Source organism: Bombina bombina, chromosome 8, assembly GCF_027579735.1.
Source record: "Bombina bombina isolate aBomBom1 chromosome 8, aBomBom1.pri, whole genome shotgun sequence".
NCBI classification, from domain to species: Eukaryota; Metazoa; Chordata; class Amphibia; order Anura; family Bombinatoridae; genus Bombina; species Bombina bombina.
Genome location: NC_069506.1, coordinates 48875726 through 48897758, shown reverse-complemented (window position 1 = coordinate 48897758; position 22033 = coordinate 48875726). Strand labels below are relative to the sequence as shown.

The 22033-nt window shown below is 40.3% G+C and overlaps 1 protein-coding gene across 1 annotated transcript in view; it reads left to right on the top strand.

Annotated features, from left to right (window-relative positions):
* The window catches only part of PRKCZ (protein kinase C zeta), a 508310-nt gene that overhangs the window by 304398 nt on the left and 181879 nt on the right, over positions 1-22033 (top strand). The window contains exon 6 of the mRNA XM_053690355.1: positions 610-695. Within this exon, the coding sequence (XP_053546330.1) occupies positions 610-695 (86 nt within the window). The remainder of the gene's footprint in view (positions 1-609; positions 696-22033) is intronic.

Below are 22033 nucleotides of genomic sequence, written 5' to 3'. Positions count from 1 at the left end.
GTAAAAAAGTGTATTAAACAGTATTTGTTATGAAAAACTTGAGAATGGGTAATAAAGGGATTATCTTTCTTTTTAAACAACAAAAATTTTCAAGAATATTTTATAGTGAAATAAATTTCAATGTAATATCTTTAGAATTGACTGTGCCCATTTAATTACATATAATCTGTTTCTAAAATGAAACCACATCAAATGCATTATTGTTTTATTTTATTTTTTATTCTGAAAACCTACAATGTTTGTTCATCAGCAAACAACCCCATGTATAAGTATAGTTTTCCTTGTGCTGAATGTGCACACGCTATTAGCGTGCACTGTCTCTTTAAAATCATGGCTTCCCTCTATTTCACCTGCATTTCCACCAGCAAGAATCTCTTGAAGGGTCCACAGTCATGTGAGGGTGCGAGGGGAGGAGGTTACTGGAATCAAGAAAGAATCTGTTCCCATCTAACCTGTCATGGAGCACACTCCTATTGTTACAGAAGCAGCAGTTGTCTGCTCTCATCTTTAGAGAAGCTAAATTATTCTCTGTTGCAGGCAGCTTGCAATTGTGTGCCAGTCGCCGCCAGCTTAGTATGCTGTTTCTTTACACATTTATTCTCTTCCTAGAATCAATATACCGTCGCGGGGCAAGAAGATGGAGGAAGCTTTACCGAGTGAACGGGCATCTGTTTCAAGCCAAACGCTTTAACAGAGTGAGTAATTCAATAAAAAGAATGATTTTTTTTTTTAAAGCTCTGAGCTGCATTGTACGCCCAAGGATTTTTTTTGTTTAAAAGCAGAATTAAATGTATGTTTTTCCCAGGAACCATGTGATTAAACAGTGCAATTTTGCTAAATTTATTACAACAAAGAGTAATTTATGATAATCCACATACATAACGTTTTTTTTGTTTAGCCATTTATTTCAAATAAGTTCTTTGTTGTGTAACATTCTAAATTATTGTTTGGAAGAATAACGGTTACTTCTTTATTATTAATGGGGGGTCAAATTAGTTTTGCTATGGGGCAGTTGAATTGGTGAGGAGAATACAGAGACATTGGGTGACTTTATGCAGTATTAGTTAATCATCTGATGAGACAAGGCCCAGTTTATCCTCCAAAGGGTTTTGCACATCACATTAAACAATTTTGCTTGTCCATCTTTGCAATATATTCATATTCCAATATAAGAGAGAAATGAGATTAAAAGGCCATTTTAGTAAAAATTCGTTAAAAAATGTCATTTTAAAGGGACACTGAACCAAATTTTTTTCTTTCATGATTCAGATAGAGCATGAAATTTTAAGCAACTTTCTAATTTACTCCTATTATCAAATTGTCTTCATTCTCTTGGTATCTTTATTTGAAATGCAAGAATGTAAGTTTAAATGCCGGACCATTTTTGGTAAACAACCTGGGTTGTTCTTGCTGATTGGTGGATAAATCCATCCACCAATAAAAAGTTCTGTCCAGAGTACTGAACTAATAAAAAAGCTTAGATGCCTTATTTTTCAAATAAAGATAGCAAGAGAACAAAGAAAAATTGATAATAGGAGTAAATTAGAAAGTTGCTTAAAATCGCATGCTCTATCTGAATAACAAAAGAAATAATTTGGGTTCAGTGTCCCTTTAAGGTTATCGACCCTAGACTACTACGTGTTTAACCCAGGCAAATGGGTTAAACACACAGTAGAAAAAGAGCTCGGAACTCGCTGAACACTGCTGATCCTGAGCAGAAAAGGTCGCTGATCCTGCGCACGACTCGGATGTATAACTAGCGTTTCGAGTCCCCATCGGTACTTTGCAGGGTTTAAACATACAGTAGTCTAACGATTCAAGCATGCCATTAATTTACTATAATGACCATTTAAGGTATTATAGTCTTTGTAGTAGGATACAGGGCATGTGCTCTTTTTGGATCAACATTGGAAATTGTGTCTCTTTTATATAATTTGGTCTTCTTATTGCCATGTTTATTTCACAAGAAGAAAATAATAAAAAAGTAAATATTAGTAAACGGTTAACAACTATTTACTTAGTAGCAGCTTCCCATATGGGTCGCCAAGTTTGATTTAAACATAACCAATTATAATTGATGTAAATCTTTAACTACTGAGGCTGTTTTTGTCCTTTGTACTCGCATTTAAAGAACAAGTTCCACTCAAACCATATGTTGTGTTTTTCAGCAGACCACATACTTCTAAAAAAAAAAATAACATTAGTTTGTAGAAATATAAAAAAAAAAGTCATAATACAAAAAGCAAAAAAGTGCATTTTTGGAGGTTGTCATTTTTTTCTTAGAATACATAGTAAACAGTAGCTGGTGAGTCCAGAGTCACAAACATTAAGATGCCGTACTCTCATGGTGGTCACCTGCATTCTAAGGGGACAAATGACCCATGATTTGAAAGAGGGGCTGACATATAGGCTTTGTAAAAGTCTCCCCCTCTCCATGTGTACCACAGGAAAAAGGCCTGCATGTGACATCTTTACGCATTACCAGGGGTCAGCAACATTGGTACCCCAGATGTTTTGGAACTACATTTTATGGCTTGGAGTACGGTTTTTCAGCCAAAACGCGTCAGCCGTTCTTGGTTTTTTATCACCCTTTTCCTTGTCTCCGGTGCTGTTCGCATTAATTTGCTTGCTTTTGGAACTACATTTCCCATGATGCTCGGGCACTCTTTACGCTGGTTAAGTATCATGGGAAATGTAGTTCTAGAACATCCGAGGTACCAAGGTTGCTGACCACTGCGTATGCGATTTAATCACTTTAAAACAGACACCCCGATCTGTCACTAGACAACAAGGGACACAGGTGCATATGGAGGACACAGAGACTTAAAGGGACGGTAAACACTATGTAATTACAAGACATTTCAGCAAAAGCTTTTAAATCAAATTAACTTTTTATTACAATTATTTTTTAATAGCCACTGTTTACTTATTTGGAGGAGACAATCTGAGCTTTAGTCTGCAGACAACAAGGCTAACTACAGTTATAAAGTTTGTATTCAGTGAATTGTTTATCAGTTGTTATCTGTTAAATCCAATTAGAGACAGATATGTAGTACAGTTAGCATTAAGAAGTCAGCAGGTGCATTAAAAGTTGTGAGAGTTAGAAATTGCTCAATTTTTAGAGCTAAATTACATTAAAAGGGAGGAAAATAAATATATAAATATATTGCAAAGTTGTTATATTATACATAACTAATCATTTTATATAAAAATGTGAAGGAGTTTACGGTCCCTTTAATGTGCACAGCATAGGCAAAACATAGGACATTTCTGTGATACCCTCCACCCAGCATTCACTGCAAGCCGTGTACGCTAGAGACTAGCGATTTACTTTTCATCTCAAATCATTTATGTCTTTTAAAATAGACTCCTTCAAACATAACAAAGCCCGTATGTATTTAAACATTTTATCTTACCTAGCTTAGCTTTTAGTTTACTGGCCTTAAAGGTCCAAAATAATAGTTAGATTTTAATCACCCTCTCCATCACAGGGAAATGAAATCTTTAACATTTATTTATTTATTTATTTTAAAAATCTATTTCATTTTAGGCAAAATAGTTTTGTCATTTCTAAACGTCCCAAAAATTGTCCACTGGAGCACGCTTGCATCCACACCACTTGCTCCTTCCTAGCATGTGACATAGTAGCGGAATAGCTGATTTCCTAGAGCAACAAGTAAACCAACTCTGATACAATATTACTATAATACTAGCTGGTACACAGTAAAGTTAGTAGAAAAACCCTTTACTCTGTAAACGGAGCCAATTATAAATAAATCACCTCCTCGCTGTAGTATAATGTATAGATTATTTTCCATATAACTGTTATATATATGTACACATATAGGCATTTATACCTTTTACACTTATTTCTCTGTATAAAAGGAGTTACACTGTCAGTATGGGTTAAGAAGCTTTGCCAGTTGCTATAGCTACCACTGACCCGTGCACTCACATAAGGTCTGATGATAAAAGATTCTCCTGCTTGGAGAGAAATTGTAGTGCAGACTTCACAGGGGCTGAACCCACTAAAAGAAAAAGGACAGAAACCCTCCTGCACTGAGAGATCTCTATCAAGATTCTAGACAGGCAAATTTTGCTATACCTGTCTAAAGGGCGTTCCCTGCATTTCTATATGTGAAGGAGAGACAAGCCCAGTGCAATATATAGCACATCATGATAGGAGAGTGTTGTTACACTTACACTTTGTGCTTTGTATTTTATATTACTTTACACATTGGGCCCTTTCAGAATTGTTACTTTTAAACTTTGCACTTTCTATTTTATATTGTAATACACTCAAATTTAGATTAAGATCCAGCAGTGATTTTACAAATTCCGATTATATTTTGAAAGTTTCTGTGTTGCTTAAACAAGTTAGAATCCTACTTTTGTATATTTCTGTGTATTTTTTTTACAAATTACATTGCACTTTATATTTTCTCTATTGTAAAATAAAACAGAGCTTCATAAAGTAGGAGGGACATGGCAGTTTCCTGGGTTGAGCGGGGGGTTCTCAGGTTATATCTGAAGCTCTCTCAAAATTGTTAAATGTTGTAAGCATTTTAAACAAGCTGGTCTCATTGAATTATCTTGGCATCTGTATGCAGGTAAAGTTTGCTAAAAAATCACAATACACTTATTTAATTGACAGAAAATGAATATATACTAAACAACTGCCAAAAATAAGTTAAATTGTAGTGAAAACATTTCAGTATAATTTGTATTTGCTGCAGACTAAGACATTATATCAGCTCCAGGGGTTCTCCTGGTAACTTATCTCTCCCTAGTGAAATTCTGTGTGACAGAGAGCCTCATTACTTTCTAGGGAAAGCATCTTTCAACTCTCTCGGACTTCAAGATTCCACCCTTTTTCTTATAGAATTAAGTGAGTTCAGTCCCTGTGAAGTCTGCACTATAATTTCTTTTCAAACTAGAGAAGCTTTGTTTCTCAAACCATAAAAAGTAATAAAGCTGTCTGGGAAACTGAAGCTGTCAGTTTTTCAGTATTATTTATATTTAACAAATACAAATGTAATGTAATTTGTAAAATATACACATAAATATATAAAGTATGATCTTAATTTGTTATAGTTACACAGAAACTGTCAAAGCATAATCAGAATGTATAAAATCACAATCCTAAATACACTGCTGTATACAAAATACAATGCAAAATCAAAAGTGCAAAGTTTAAATGTAATACAACTTAATCTGTAGGGTAAAGTAATATAAAATACAAAGCACAAAGTGTGAATGCAGCAGAACTGTCATGTCATGCAGTGCTATCTTGCACTGGGCTTGCCTCTCCTTCACATACAGAAATGCAGGGAACGCCCCTTGGAGAAGTAAAGCAAAATCTGCCTTTTTAGAATCTCACGAGGAAGAGGTTTTCTATCATCAGACTAATAGAATAGGCTCAGAACTTGATTGACATATCATGAACACGCTGAAGCCTGCACACTTTCTTAGTGAGGAGATGGGGCTGCAGACTAGCAGAAGTGCACACTCACCAGAGTACAGGCTGGTTGTGCGCACTCTTTATATTATAGGACGTCATAAGTATTATTTTTTTGGACGGTGGGATTTAAAATGTTATAATTTTCCCTGTCCACAAATAGAATAGTTATTAGATTAGATGCAATAATCTAAAATATCTATTTATACGTAGAAAAAAACAGAAAACAGGTGTATATTGAGCATTTTCTCATCTTTGCATAAACTATGGATATAATTGATAATGAAAAATTACTATAACGTCCCTTTAAATATTGTTTCTTTCCTAAGATATGGAGAGTCCACAACGTCATTCAATTACTAGTGGGAATATCACTCCTGGGCAGCAGGAGGAGGCAAAGTGCACCACAGCAAAGCTAAGTGTCACTCCCCTACCCATAATCCCCAGTCATTCTCTTTGCCTCTGTCACCGGAGGAGATGAAGTTTGGTGTCTGAAGAAATTAATTCCTTTATCTGGTACTTTTCCCTGCAAGCAAGGATTTGGGTTTAGCCGAGTCCACGTCAATCTCTTCAGTAGAGTAGTGGTGGCTTTTAAGCAGTTAGGAAGTCTTGAGGTAGTCCTTGCTTTGTTTCCTAACACATCGCTGCCCTAGTTATAGAAAGCCAGAGTTGGTTACTCTGTTCTTTCTTTTTTCTACAGGTCTCTGTAAGGAGTATGTGTCCTTTCACTCCTTGTGAGCTGTCTTCCTGCCGGACAGCTAGACTGCAGGTAAGTGCTTTTGTCTTCTAGGTGTTGGAGACTTGTACTTCAGAAGAATATTTCATATGCAGTAGAAGGGTTGACATTTTTAAAATCCTTTATACAGGATTCTCTTTGGCAGTGGGCAGGCACATTATGTATGTTTAGACTAGGGGTTAATCTTCCCTTTATTGGGAAGTTTTTCCTCTTTGGGCTAATTTTGTTGAAATACTTTATTAGTATGTGTGTGGCTTATGTTTTATACAGGGATTTATAAATAAACTTAAAATTTGGCAGTTGGTTTTCTTTGCTTGCTTAGCTAGAACAGGCTAACCGACAGACTGCTTGAGCGTTTGTGTAAATTTAGCTCCGGTGCTGTAGGCCGGGGGAAACGCGCGTCTTTTACTTACGATCGTTTTTGAGACTTCAGGCAGCCAAATTGTGCATAAGTGTTACGGTAAGGCACCTCAGCCTGTGTAGGGGGCCTGATTGGTTTATTATTTTAAAGATTTTTTGCAAAACGTTAAGCAGCTGTGGTATTAAAAATTCTTAAAGTGACAGTGTATTTAAAACATTTCTTCAATTTGGGGAATGTTTTATTTAGTATTATGGACATGGAAGACTCTGTGTCTTTTGACAAATACTTGTTATGCCTAGAACACTTCAGTTTAAAGATAAATTGTTGCCCGCTGAGCCCAATGTCTCTCAGGATGATGTTGTTCAGGCAATGCCACAGCTTTCTCCTCAAACGTCCCAAGCCTCTATGGCGTCGCCTGCAGTGCCCTGCAGTTTCTCTCAGTCTCCTGGAGGAGTTTATTTGCCTGCAAATTTTGCTGCACAGGTATCTTCTGTGGTATCTGCAGCATTATCTGCTTTTCCTATGCTGGGAATTGCAAGAGGAAAATTAGACATTCAGATAGTAAGGTTTCTGTTCCACCTACTGCTATGCAGGTTGCCCTCCCTCAATAAGTCTGATAAGGAGGATACGTCAGTAGCCTCTGAGGGTGAAATCTCAGATTCGGACAGTATTATTCCTTCATCTGATACTGAAGAAGTAAACTTTAGACTTAAGCTTGAACACCTTTGTGTACTGTTAAAGGGGGTATTGGCTACTTTGGACGACTCCGATACTTCTGTCGTTGTCAACCAGAAGAAGTCTAGTAAACTTAATAAATATTGAGTAGGGTCAGGATTCCTAGAATTTTGTCTTTTCTCCAGGAAGGTCTGAAGAAAGGGTTGTCAGTCAGTTCTCTGAAAGGTCAGATTTCTGCATTATCCATTTTGTTACACAAGCGTCTGGCGGATGTGCCAGATGTTCAATCTTTTTGTCAGGCCCTGGTCAGAATCAGACCTGTGTTTAAACCTGTTGCTCCTCCTTAATCTTGTTCTTAAAGTTTTGCAGCAGGCTCCATTTGAGCCAATGCATTCCATAGATATTAATTTGCTATCTCTTCTGCTCGGAGAGTTTCGGAACTCTCGGCTTTTCAGTGTGATTCGCCTTACCTTATCTCATGCGGATAGGGCGAATCTTCGGACTAAATTGGGGTTTCTTCCTAAAGTGGTTTTGGATAGAAATATTAATCAGGAAATTTGTGTTCCTTCTCTCTGTCCCAATCCTTCTTCTCATAAACTTGTATGTTGTGCGTGCTCTAAAATTCTACCTACAGGCAACTAAGGATTTTCGCCAGTCTTCTGCCCTGTTTGTTTCTCAGGAAAGCATAAGGGTCAAAAAGCTACTGCTACTTCTCTTTTCCTCTGGTTGAGAAGTATGATTCGTTTTGTTTATGAGACTGCTGGACAGCAGCCTCCTGAAAGAATTACAGCTCATTCCACTAGGGCTGTCTCCTCTTATTGGGCTTTCAAAAATGAAGCTACTGTGGAACAGATTTGCAAGGCTGCAACTTGGTCCTCTCTGCATACTTTCTCCAACATAGGTGTGTCCGGTCCACGGCGTCATCCTTACTTGTGGGATATTCTCTTCCCCAACAGGAAATGGCAAAGAGCCCAGCAAAGCTGGTCACATGATCCCTCCTAGGCTCCGCCTACCCCAGTCATTCTCTTTGCCGTTGTACAGGCAACATCTCCACGGAGATGGCTTAGAGTTTTTTAGTGTTTAACTGTAGTTTTTATTATTCAATCAAGAGTTTGTTATTTTAAAATAGTGCTGGTATGTACTATTTACTCAGAAACAGAAAAGAGATGAAGATTTCTGTTTGTATGAGGAAAATGATTTTAGCACCGTAACTAAAATCCATGGCTGTTCCACACAGGACTGTTGAGAGCAATTAACTTCAGTTGGGGGAACAGGGTGCAGTCTCTTACTGCTTGAGGTATGACACATTCTAACAAGACGATGTAATGCTGGAAGCTGTCATTTTCCCTATGGGATCCGGTAAGCCATGTTTATTAAGATAGTAAATAAGGGCTTCACAAGGGCTTAAGACTGTAGACTTTTTCTGGGCTAAATCGATTCATTATTAACACATATTTAGCCTTGAGGAATCATTTAATCTGGGTATTTTGATAAGATTATATCGGCAGGCACTGTTTTAGACACCTTATTCTTTAGGGACTTTCCCTAATCATTGTCAGAGCCTCATTTTCGCGCCGGTATGGCGCACTTGTTTTTGAGAACAATGGCATGCAGCTGCATGTGTGTGGAGCTCTGATACATAGAAAAGTCTTTCTGAAGGCATCATTTGGTATCGTATTCCCCTTTGGGCTTGGTTGGGTCTCAGCAAAGCAGATTCCAGGGACTGTAAAGGGGTTAAATATAAAAACGGCTCCGGTTCCGTTATTTTAAGGGTTAAAGCTTCCAAATTTGGTGTGCAATACTTTTAAGGCTTTAAGACACTGTGGTGAAATTTTGGTGAATTTTGAACAATTCCTTCATACTTTTTCGCAATTGCAGTAATAAAGTGTGTTTAGTTTAAAATTTAAAGTGACAGTAACGGTTTTATTTTAAAACGTTTTTTTGTGCTTTGTTATCAAGTTTATGCCTGTTTAACATGTCTGAACTACCAGATAGATTGTGTTCTGACTGTGGGGAAACCAAGGTTCCTTCTCATTTAACTATATGTATTTTATGTCATAAAAAAATTTAGTAAAAATGATGCCCAAGATGATTCCTCAAGTGAGGGGAGTAAGCATGGTACTGCATCATCCCCTCCTTCGTCTACACCAGTCTTGCCCATACAGGAGGCCCCTAGTACATCTAGTGCGCCAATACTCCTTACTATGCAACATTTAACGGCTGTAATGGATAATTCTATCAAAAACATTTTAGCCAATATGCCCACTTATCAGCGAAAGCGCGACTGCTCTGTTTTAGAAAATTCTGTAGAGCATGAGAACGCTGATGATATGGTTTCTGAAGGGCCCCTACACCAGTCTGAGGGGGCCAGGGAGGTTTTGTCTGAGGGAGAAATTTCAGATTCAGGAAACATTTCTCAACAAGCTGAACCTGATGTGATTACTTTTAAATTTAAGTTGGAACATCTCCGCGCTCTGCTTAAGGAGGTGTTATCCAATTTGGATGATTGTGATTATCTGGTCATTCCAGAACCACTATGTAAAATGGAAAAGTTCTTAGAGGCCCCGGGGCCCCCCGAAGCTTTTCCTATATCCAAGCGGGTGGCGTACATTGTTAGTAAAGAATGGGACAGGCCCGGTATACCTTTAGTACCTCCCCCCATATTTATAAAATTGTTTTCCTATAGTCGACCCCAGAAAGGACTGATGGCAGACAGTCCCCAAGGTCGAGGGGGCGGTTTCTACTCTACACAAGCGCGCCACTATACCCATAGAAGATAGTTGTGCTTTCCAAGATCCTATGGATAAAAAATTAGAAGGTCTGCTAAAGATGTTTGTTCAGCAAGGTTCCCTTCTACAACCAATTGCATGCATATTCCCTGTCACTGCAGCCGCGTGTTTCTAGTTTGATGAGCTAGGAAAGGCGATTATTAGTAATTCTTCTTCTTATGAGGAGATTATGGACAGAATTCGTGCTCTTAAATTGGCTAATTCCTTCACCCTAGACGCCACCTTGCAATTGGCTAGGTTAGCGGCGAAAAAATTCTGGGTTTGCTATTGTGGCGCAGAGCGCTTTGGTTAAAATCTTGGGCAGCGGATGCGTCTTCCAAGAACAAATTGCTTGACATTCCTTTCAAGGGGAAAACACTATTTGGCCCTGACTTGAAAGAGATTATCTCTGATATCACTGGGGGCAAGGGCCACGCCCTTCCTCAGGATAGGTCTTTTCAAGACCAAAAATAAACCTAAGTTTCGTCCCTTTCGCAGAAACGGATCAGCCCCAAGGGCTACGTCCTCTAAGCAGGAAGGTAATACTTCTCAAGCCAATCCAGCCTGGAGACCTATGCAAGGCTGGAACAAAGGAAAGCAGGCCAGGAAACCTGCCACTGCTACCAAGACAGCATGAAATGCGGGCCCCCGATCCGGGACCGGATCTGGTGGGGGGCAGACTCTCTCTCTTCGCTCAGGCTGGGGCAAGAGATGTTCTGGATCCTTGGGCGCTAGAAATAGTCTCCCAAGGTTATTCTCTGGAGTTCAAGGGGCTTCCTCCAAGGGGGAGGTTCCACAGGTCTCAGTTGTCTTCAGACCACATAAGAAGACAAGCATTCTTACATTGGGTAGAAGACCTGCTAAAAATGGGAGTGATTCATCCTGTTCCATTAGGAGAACAAGGGATGGGGTTCTACTCCAATCTGTTCATAGTTCCCAAAAAAGAGGGAACGTTCAGACCAATCTTAGATCTCAAGATCTTGAACAAGTTTCTCAAGGTTCCATCGTTCAAGATGGAAACCATTCGAACACTTCTTCCTTCCATCCAGGAAGGTCAATTCATGACCAAGGTGGATTTCAAGGATGCGTATCTACATATTCCTATCCACAAGGAACATCATCGGTTCCTAAGGTTTGCATTCCTGGACAAGCATTTCCAGTTCGTGGCGTTTTCTTTCGGATTAGCCACTGCTCCTAGGATTTTCTCATAGGTACTAGGGTCCCTTCTGGCGGTGCTAAGACCAAGGGGCATTGCTGTAGTACCTTACTTGGACGACATTCTGATTCGAGCGTCGTCCCTTCCTCAAGTAAAGGCTCACACGGACATTGTCCTGGCCTTTCTCAGATCTCACGGATGGAAAGTGAACGTGGAAAAGAGTTCTCTATCTCCGTCAACGAGGGTTCCCTTCTTGGGAACTATAATAGACTCCTTAGAAATGAGGATTTTTCTGACAGAAGCCAGAAAAACAAAACTTCTAGACTCTTGTCGGATACTTCATTCCGTTCCTCTTCCTTCCATAGCGCAGTGCATGGAAGTGATAGGTTTGATGGTAGCGGCAATGGACATAGTTCCTTTTGTGCGCATTCATCTAAGACCATTACAACTGTTCATGCTCAGTCAGTGGAATGGGGACTATTCAGACTTGTCTCCGAAGATACAAGTAAATCAGAGGACCAGAGACTCATTCCGTTGGTGGCTGTCCCTGGACAACCTGTCACAAGGGATGACCTTCCGCAGACCAGAGTGGGTCATTGTCACGACCGACGCCAGTCTGATGGGCTGGGGCGCGGTCTGGGGATCCCTGAAAGCTCAGGGTCTTTGGTCTCGGGTAGAATCTCTTCTACCGATAAATATTCTGGAACTGAGAGCGATATTCAATGCTCTCAAAGCTTGGCCTCAGCTAGCGAGGGCCAAGTTCATACATCAACCATCAGGGGGGAACAAGGAGTTCCCTAGCGATGGAAGAAGTGACCAAAATCATTCTATGGGCGGAGTCTCACTCCTGCCACCTGTCTGCTATCCACATCCCAGGAGTGGAAAATTGGGAAGCGGATTTTCTGAGTCGTCAGACATTGCATCCGGGGGAGTGGGAACTCCATCCGGAAATCTTTGCCCAAGTCACTCAACCGTGGGGCATTCCAGACATGGATCTGATGGCCTCTCGTCAGAACTTCAGAGTTCCTTACTACGGGTACAGATCCAGGGATCCCAAGGCGGCTCTAGTGGATGCACTAGTAGCACCTTGGACCTTCAAACTAGCTTATGTGTTCCCGCCGTTTCCTCTCATCCCCAGGCTGGTAGCCAGGATCAATCAGGAGAGGGCGTCGGTGATTTTGATAGCTCCTGCGTGGCCACGCAGGACTTGGTATGCAGATCTGGTGAATATGTCATCGGCTCCACCATGGAAGCTACCTTTGAGACGAGACCTTCTTGTTCTAGGTCCGTTCGACCCACTCCAGCTGACTGCTTGGAGATTGAACGCTTGATCTTATCAAAGCGAGGGTTCTCAGATTCTGTTATTAATACTCTTGTTCAGGCCTGAAAGCCTGTAACCAGAAAAATTACCACATAATTTGGTATATCTGTTGGTGTGAATCTGCAGGATTCCCTTGGGACAAGGTTAAGATTCCTAAGAGTCTATCCTTCCTTCGAGAAGGATTGGAAAAAGGATTATCTGCAAGTTCCTTGATGGGACAGATTTCTGCCTTGTCTGTGTTACTTCACAAAAAGCTGGCAGCTGTGCCAGATGTTCTAGCCTTTGTTCAGGCTCTGGTTAGAATCAAGCCTGTTTACAAAATTTTGACTCCTCCTTGGAGTCTCAACCTAGTTCTTTCAGTTCTTCAGGGGGTTCCGTTTGAACCCTTACATTCCGTTGATATTAAGTTATTATCTTGGAAAGTTTTGTTTTTGGTTGCAATTTCTTCTGCTAGAAGAGTTTCAGAATTATCTGCTCTGCAGTGTTCTTCTCCTTATCTGGTGTTCCATGCAGATAAGGTGGTTTTGCGTACTAAACCTGGTTTTCTTCCAAAAGTTGTTTCTAACAAAAACATTAACCAGGAGATAGTTGTGCCTTCTTTGTGTCCTAATCCAGTTTCAAAGAAGGAACGTTTGTTGCACAACTTGGATGTAGTTCGTGCTCTCAAATTTTACTTAGCAGCTACTAAGGATTTCAGACAAACTTTGTCTTTGTTTGTTGTTTATTCTGGTAAACGGAGAGGTCAAAAAGCAACTTCTACCTCTCTCTCCTTCTGGATTAAAAGCATTATCCGATTGGCTTATGAGACTGCCGGACGGCAGCCTCCTGAAAGAATCACAGCTCACTCCACTAGGGCTGTGGCTTCCACATGGGCCTTCAAGAACGAGGCTTCTGTTGATCAGATATGTAAGGCAGCGACTTGGTCTTCACTGCACACTTTTTCTAAATTTTACAAATTTGATACTTTTGCTTCTTCTGAGGCTATTTTTGGGAGAAAGGTTTTGCAAGCCGTGGTGCCTTCCATTTAGGTGACCTGATTTGCTCCCTCCCTTCATCCGTGTCCTAAAGCTTTGGTATTGGTTCCCACAAGTAAGGATGACGCCGTGGACCGGACACACCTATGTTGGAGAAAACAGAATTTATGTTTACCTGATAAATTACTTTCTCCAACGGTGTGTCCGGTCCACGGCCCGCCCTGGTTTTTTTAATCAGGTCTGATAATTTATTTTCTTTAACTACAGTCACCACGGTAACATATGGTTTCTCCTATGCAAATATTCCTCCTTAACGTCGGTCGAATGACTGGGGTAGGCGGAGCCTAGGAGGGATCATGTGACCAGCTTTGCTGGGCTCTTTGCCATTTCCTGTTGGGGAAGAGAATATCCCACAAGTAAGGATGACGCCGTGGACCGGACACACCGTTGGAGAAAGTAATTTATCAGGTAAACATAAATTCTGTTTTTTCCAAATTTGCCTCGGCTGAGGCCTCTTTTGGGAGAAAGGTTCTTCAAGCGGTGGTGCCTTCTGTTTAGGTCTAACTGTCTTGTTCTCGCTCCCTATTCATTCCGTGTCCTCTAGCTTGGGTATTGGTTCCCACTAGTAATTGAATGACGTTGTGGACTCTCCATATCTTAGGAAAGAAAAACAAATTTATGCTTACCTGATAAATGTCTTTCTTTCCGGATATGGAGAGTCCACAACCCCACCCTTTATAAAGACAGTTATTTTTTACTAAACCTCAGGCACCACTACACCTTTGTGTTATTCTTTCTCCATTTCCTTTCTGTCGAATGACTGGGTATTGTGAGTAGGGGAGTGACACTTACCAGCTTTGCTGTGTGCTCTTTTCCTCCTCCTGCTGGCCAGGAGGGATATTCCCCCTAGTAATTGAATGACGTTGTGGACTCTCCATATCCGGAAAGAAAGAAATTTATTAGGTAAGCATGAATTTTGTTTTTTCCATTTCAAAAGTTTATCACAGAATTTATCAGCAAGAGGAGCACAGTTCTACTGTAAAGTTAAAGGAGCATTCTAATGCAAATATTACATTTACTAATTCATCACTCATTACAGCATGTCATTGTTGCATTACTGACCCTAGCTTTACTATGTGTTTAACCCATTTGCGGAGGTTAATGTACTGCTCAAGAGCTGCATACATTGTAGTTCTAATGCAGTACGTGGCCAGTGATTGGCAACTACGTGTGCCTCCTTCTGATTGGCTCACCGACCATGTTCTGCAATGTTCTCTGCTTTTTTCCCCCCCAATGTTTTTATTCACAGCCAATAAGATAATAACAAAAATCAGACATTTCAGCTATGTGTCACACAGGACACTTTACATCTTGTATCTGTTCAGACAATCATGCAAATAACAAAAAAGCAACAAAAACATAAACGTCATCACAAAATTAATTGTGTCTGATTATCATTTACTAAACTGTAGATCTCTTGATTTTGGCTTTTATAGAGTCTAAAAAACAAGAAACACACACACACACACACACACACACACACACACACACACACACACACACAAAAAAGCAATGTTTTCTTCATAAATGGAAAGAGTCCACAGCTGCATTCCTTACTTTTGGGAAATAAGAACCTGGTCACCAGGAGGAGACAAAGACGCCCCAGCCAAAGGCTTAAATACCCCTCCCACTTCCCTCATCCCCCAGTCATTCTTTGCCTTTCTTCCCAGGAGGTTGGCAGAGAAGTGTCAGAAGTTTTGATAGTCTCTTATTGAGGGTTGTACTCTTCGGCATGGGACTGGAGTTTTAAGTAATCATGTCAGCCTCTCAATGAGAGCATGGACGAAAGTTAGAGTCCGGAGATGCAGGGAGAGTCTTTCTGTGAAACCATCCCGACTCATTAACAGCTCCACAATCAATCAGCGTTGACGAGTTTCGCTGCCTGCTTTCTTCTCTCAAGTCCATGGCGGAGGCGATGCTACTATCTGTCTCACTTGAAGGGCCGTGTTCCTGTTCCACGGCATAGATTCCGGTAAGATTGTTTCATTTTACTTTTGTTATGATTGTCTGTATTACAAATGTTTTCAAGAGAGACTGCCACCTTGCTGGACTAACTATAACTCAGGGTCTCAGTGAGGCTCCTTTTGTATCTTGGAATCAAGGGTTAATAACTCCTGAGGGGGGGTTATTGAACAGTTTTTTTTAAATCATATTTGTTATGCGATTCAACCTGCTTATGTGTAGTATTACTTAGTCTCTTGGCTATGGAACGTAACGGCCTTTGGAAGTGACATGGCCTTTACGGTTTACACGCGCTTTTTGGACCGCACGGTGCACCTGTGACCAGGCGTGGTTACGTTTTGACTCTCCATTTCCGCATTCCTGTCAGTGTGGAGACGGAAAATTTCTGGTCCACTGGTGTCTGGGTATGAGGTGGTGAGTGCCCCAGCCATTGTGGGTGTCAGGTGCCGTTTAGAGTTTATTATTTGGTCCGCTTTTTGTATTCAGTATCCCAGTTAATGGAGGATTCTGATATTGTGGAGATGAACGTCTCTGACTTAGATTCTTTTTCTCGTGAGGAATACGAATTGGCCCGGGTGATGCATGCTCTTCAGTTATGTTCAGAATGCCGTCTTAGAGTGCTCAATTCCTCGGGATTGGGGAATCAAGGGGCAGCTGAGCCATCCGTCTCTGGGGGGTCTGTTCCCCGAGTGGCGAGTTCCCTACCACCAATGTTTACTACACATGCAGGTAACCCAGCATTTTATTATCCTTCTCTGGAAGGTGACTTGTTCCCCACCAGAAATCATGGCACCTTTTCGCATGTCCATTATTATGGCGCTGGCACATCTGCAACTGCCAGAAGTGTGCTTGCGATATTGTATGTGTTCTGTTGACCGGGGCTCTTCAGGCATGGGATGGCCTGCTCAGCTCTCCTGGGTAACGACTGCCCCTGAGGCTTCAGGGGATCAACCTTCGGGGTCGTCCTCTGCTCCGGCGAAGGTATGCTATGCATCTCGTTACACTGGCGCGTCTTCGTGTCCTTTTGAGACACATTCTCGCGTTGTTGGAGGATCCCATCCTTAATGGATGTGGGAATTCTCAGTCTTCTACTTCGAGCGGCTTGCAGCATTATTTATATGAGGATGAAGTAATCTTTCTATAGCCTTGTTTATTGCGTATCCTTTCCAGTCCTGAGCTGGGAGAACAGGATCCCGGTCCTACAGGTGTTTCTTTCATGTAATTAGCAAGAGTCCATGAGCTAGTGACGTATGGGATATACATTCCTACCAGGAGGGGCAAAGTTTCCCAAACCTTAAAATGCCTATAAATACACCCCTCACCACACCCACAATTCAGTTTTACAAACTTTGCCTCCGATGGAGGTGGTGAAGTAAGTTTGTGCTAGATTCTACGTTGATATGCGCTCCGCAGCAAGTTGGAGCCTGGTTTTCCTCTCAGTGTGCAGTGAATGTCAGAGGGATGTGAGGAGAGTATTGCCTATTTGAATGCAGTGATCTCCTTCTACGGGGTCTATTTCATAGGTTCTCTGTTATCGGTCGTAGAGATTCATCTCTTACCTCCCTTTTCAGATCGACGATATACTCTTATATATACCATTACCTCTGCTGATTCTCGTTTCAGTACTGGTTTGGCTTTCTACAAACATGTAGATGAGTGTCCTGGGGTAAGTAGATCTTATTTTCTGTGACACTCTAAGCTATGGTTGGGCACTTTATTTATAAAGTTCTAAATATATGTATTCAAACATTTATTTGCCTTGACTCAGAATGTTCAACATTCCTTATTTTTCAGACAGTCAGTTTCATATTTGGGATAAATGCATTTGTTTCAATCATTTTTTCTTACCTTAAAAAATTTGACTTTTTTCCTGTGGGCTGTTAGGCTCGCGGGGGCAGAAAATGCTTCATTTTATTGCGTCATTCTTGGCGCAGACTTTTTTGGCGCACATTTTTTGACGTTTTTTTGCGTCAAAAATGTCGGCGTTCCGGATGTGGCGTCATTTTTGGCGCCAAAAGCATTTAGGCGCCAAATAATGTGGGCGTCTTTTTTGGCGCTAAAAAATATGGGATTCATTTTTGTCTCCACATTATTTAAGTCTCATTATTTATTGCTTCTGGTTGCTAGAAGCTTGTTCTCTGGCATTTTTTTCCCATTCCTGAAACTGTCATTTAAGGAATTTGATCAATTTTGCTTTATATGTTGTTTTTTTCTTTTACATATTGCAAGATGTTCCACGTTGCAACTGAGTCAGAAGATACTTCAGGAAAATCACTGCACAGTGCTGGAGCTACCAAGCTAAGTGTATCTGCTATAAACTTTTGGTATCTGTTTCTCCAGCTGTTATTTGTATTGCATATCATGTCAAACTTATTAATGCAGATAAAATTTCCTTTAGTACTGTTACATTACCTGTTGCTGTTCCGTCAACATCTAATTTTCAGAGTGTTCCTGATAACATAAGAGATTTTATTTTTTAAATCCATTAAGAAGGCTATGTCTGTTATTCCTCCTTCTAGTATACATAAAAGTCTTTTAAAACTTCTCTTTTTTCAGATGAATTTTTAAATGAACATCATCATTCTGATACTGATAATGGTTCTTCTGGTTCAGAGGTTTCTGTCTCAGAGGTTGATGCTGATAAATCTTTGTATTTGTTCAAGATGGAATTTATTCGTTCTTTACTTAAAGAAGTGTTATTTGCATTAGAAATAGAGGATTCTGGTCCTCTTGATACTAAATGTAAACGTTTAAATAAGGTTTTTAAATCTCCTGTAGTTATTCCAGAAGTGTTTTATCTCCCTGATGCTATTTCTGAAGTAATTTCCAGGGAATGGAATAATTTGGGTAATTTATTTACTCCTTCTAGACGTTTAAGCAAATTATATCCTGTGCCATCTGACAGATTAGAGTTTTTTGGGACAAAAATCCCTAAGGTTATGGGGCTGTCTCTACTCCTGCTAATGTACTACTATTCCTATGGCAGATAGTACTTCATTTAAGGATCCTTTAGATAGGAAAATTGAATACTTTCTAAGAAAAGCTTACTTATGTTCAGGTAATCTTCTTAGACCTGCTATATTTTTAGCGGATGTTGCTGCAGCTTCAACTTTTTGGTTAGAAGCTTTAGCGCAACAAGTATCAGATCATAATTTTATAGCATTATTATTATTCTATAACATGCTAATAATTTTATTGGTGATACCATCTTTTGATATCATTAGAGTTGATGTCAGGTATATGTCTCTAGCTATTTTAGCTAGAAAAGCTTTATGGATTAAACTTGGAATGCTGACATGTCTTCTAAGTCAACTTTGCTTTCCCTTTCTTTCCAGGGTAAATAATCATTTTCGTTCCTTTCCTCACAACAAGGAACAAAAGCCTGATCCTTCATCCTCAGGAGCGGTATCAGTTTAGAAACTATTTCCAGTTTGGAATATATCCAAGCCTTATAGAAACCTATAGCCAGCTCCTAAATATCTATGAAGGTGCGGCCCTTATTCCAGCTCAGCTGGTATGGGGCAGATTACGTTTTCTTCAAAGAAATTTGGATCAATTCCGTTCTTAATCTCTGGTTTCAGAAACATTGTTTCAGAAAGGTACAGAATTGGCTTCAAGTTAAGGCCTCCTGCTAAGAGATTCTTTTCTTTCCCTTGTCCCAGTTAACACAGCAAAGACTCAGCATTTCTGAAATGTGTTTCAGATCTAGAGTTGGCTGGAGTATTTATGCCAGTTCCAGTTCTGGAACAGGGGCTGGGGTTTTATTTTATCTCTTCATTGTACCAAAGAAGGTCAATTCCTTCAGACCAGTTCCGGATCTATCATTATTGAATCGTTATGTTAGGATACCAACATTCAAGATGGTTACTGTAGGACTATCCTGCCTTTTGTTTAGCAAGGGCATTATATGTCTACAATAGATTTACAGGATGTGTATCTGCATATTCCGATTAATCCAGATCACTTTTAGTGTCTGAGATTCTCTTTTTAGACAAGCATTACCAGTTTTGTGGCTCTACCGTTTGGCCTAGCCTCAGTTCCAAGAATTTTTTTCAAAGGTTCTCTGTGCCCTTCTTTCTGTAATCAGAGAATAGGGTTTTGGTATTTCCTTATTTGGACGATATCTTGGTACTTGCTCAGTCTTCTCATTTTCGAAGAATCTCATACGAATCGACTTGTGTTGTTTCTTCAAGTTCATGGTTGGAGGATCAATTTACCAATCAGTTCATTGATTCCTCAGACAAGGGTAACCTTTTTCGGTTTCTAGATAAATTCAGTGTCTATGACTCTGTCCTTGTCAGACAAGAGAAGTTTAACATTGATATCAGCTTGTCAAAACCTTCAGTCTCAATCATTCCCTTTGGTAGCCTTATGCATGGAAATGTTGGGTCTTAGGACTGCCGCATCAGATGCGATCTCCTTTGCTCGTTTTTCACATGCGACCTCTTCAGCTCTGTATGCTGAACCAATGGTGCAGGGATTACTCAAAGATATCTCAATTAATATCTTTAAACCGATTTTACGACACTCTCTGACATGGTGGACAGATCACCATCGTTTAGTTCAGGGGGCTTCTTTGTTCTTCCGACCTGGGCTATAATCTCAACAGATGCAAGTCTTACAGGTTGGGGAGCTGTGTGGGGGTATCTGACGGCACAAGGGGTTTGGGAATCTCAGGAGGTGAGATTTCCGATCAATATTTTGAACTCCGTGCAATTTTCAGAGCTCTTCAGTCTTGGCCTCTTCTGAAGAGAGAGTTGTTCATTTGTTTTCAGATAGACAATGTCATAACTGTGGCATACATCAATCATCAAGGAGGGACTCACAGTCCTCTGGCTATGAAAGCAGTATCTCGAATTTTGGTTTGGGCGGAATCCAGCTCCTGTCTAATCTCTGCGGTTCATATCCCAGGTATGGACAATTGGAAAGCGGATTATCTCAGTCGCCAAACGTTGCATCCGGGCGAATGGTTTCTTCACCCAGAGGTATTTCTTCAGATTGTTCAAATGTGGGAACTTCCAGAAATAGATCTGATGGCTTCTCATCTAAACAAGAAACTTCCCAGGTATCTGTCCAGATCCCGGGATCCTCAGGCGGAGGCAGTGGATGCATTATCACTTCCTTGGAAGTATCATCCTGCCTATATCTTTCCGCCTCTAGTTCTTCTTCCAAGAGTAATCTCCAAGATTCTGAAGGAATGCTCGTTTGTTCTGCTGGTAGCTCCGGCATGGCCTCACAGGTTTTGGTATGCGGATCTTGTCCGGATGGCCTCTTGCCAACCGTGGACTCTTCCGTTAAGACCTGACCTTTTGTCTCAAGGTCCTTTTTTCCATCAGGATCTGAAATCCTTAAATTTAAAGGTATGGAGATTGAACGCTTGATTCTTGGTCAAAGAGGTTTCTCTGACTCTGTGATTAATACTATGTTACAGGCTCGTAAATCTGTATCCAGAGAGATATATTATAGAGTCTGGAAGACTTATATTTCTTGGTGTCTTTCTCATCATTTTTCTTGGCATTCTTTTAGATTACCGAGAATATTACAGTTTCTTCAGGATGGTTTAGATAAGGGTTTGTCCGCAAGTTCCTTGAACAGTCAAATCTCTGCTCTTTCTGTTCTTTTTCACAAAAAGATTGCTATTCTTCCTGATATTCATTGTTTTGTACAAGCTTTGGTTCGTATAAAGCCTGTCATTAAGTCAATTTCTCCTCCTTGGAGTTTGAATTTGGTTCTGGGGGCTCTTCAAGCTCCTCCATTTGAACCTATGCATTCATTGGATATTAAATTACTTTCTTGGAAAGTCTTGTTCCTTTTGGCCATCTCTTCTGCCAGAAGAGTTTCTGAATTATCTGCTCTTTCTTGTGAGTCTCCTTTTCTGATTTTTCATCAGGATAAGGCGGTGTTGCGAACTTCTTTTGAATTTTTACCTAAGTTGTGAATTCCAACAACATTAGTAGAGACATTGTGGTTCCTTCATTATGTCCTAATCCTAAGAATTCTAAGGAGAAATCGTTGCATTCTTTGGATGTTATTAGAGCTTTGAAATATTATGTTGAAGCTACTAAGTCTTTCCGAAAGACTTCTAGTTTATTTGTTATCTTTTCCGGTTTTAGAAAGGCCAGAAAACTTCTGCCATTTCTTTGGCATCTTGGTTGAAATTTTTAATTCATCTTGCCTATGTTGAGTCGGGTAAGACTCCGCCTCATAGGATTACAGCTCATTCTACTAGGTCAGTTTCTACTTCCTGGGCGTTTAGGAATGAAGCTTCGGTTGATCAGATTTGCAAAGCGGCAACTTGGTCCTCTTTGCATACTTTTACCAAATTCTACCATTTTGTTGTATTTTCTTCTTCTGAAGCAGTTTTTGGTAGAAAAGTACTTCAGGCAGCGGTTTCATTTTGAATCTTCTGCTTATGTTTTTTATTAAACTTTATTTTGGGTGTGGATTATTTTCAGCAGGAATTGGCTGTCTTTATTTTATCCCTCCCTCTCTAGTGACTCTTGTGTGGAAAGATCCACATCTTGGGTAGTCATTATCCCATACGTCACTAGCTCATGGACTC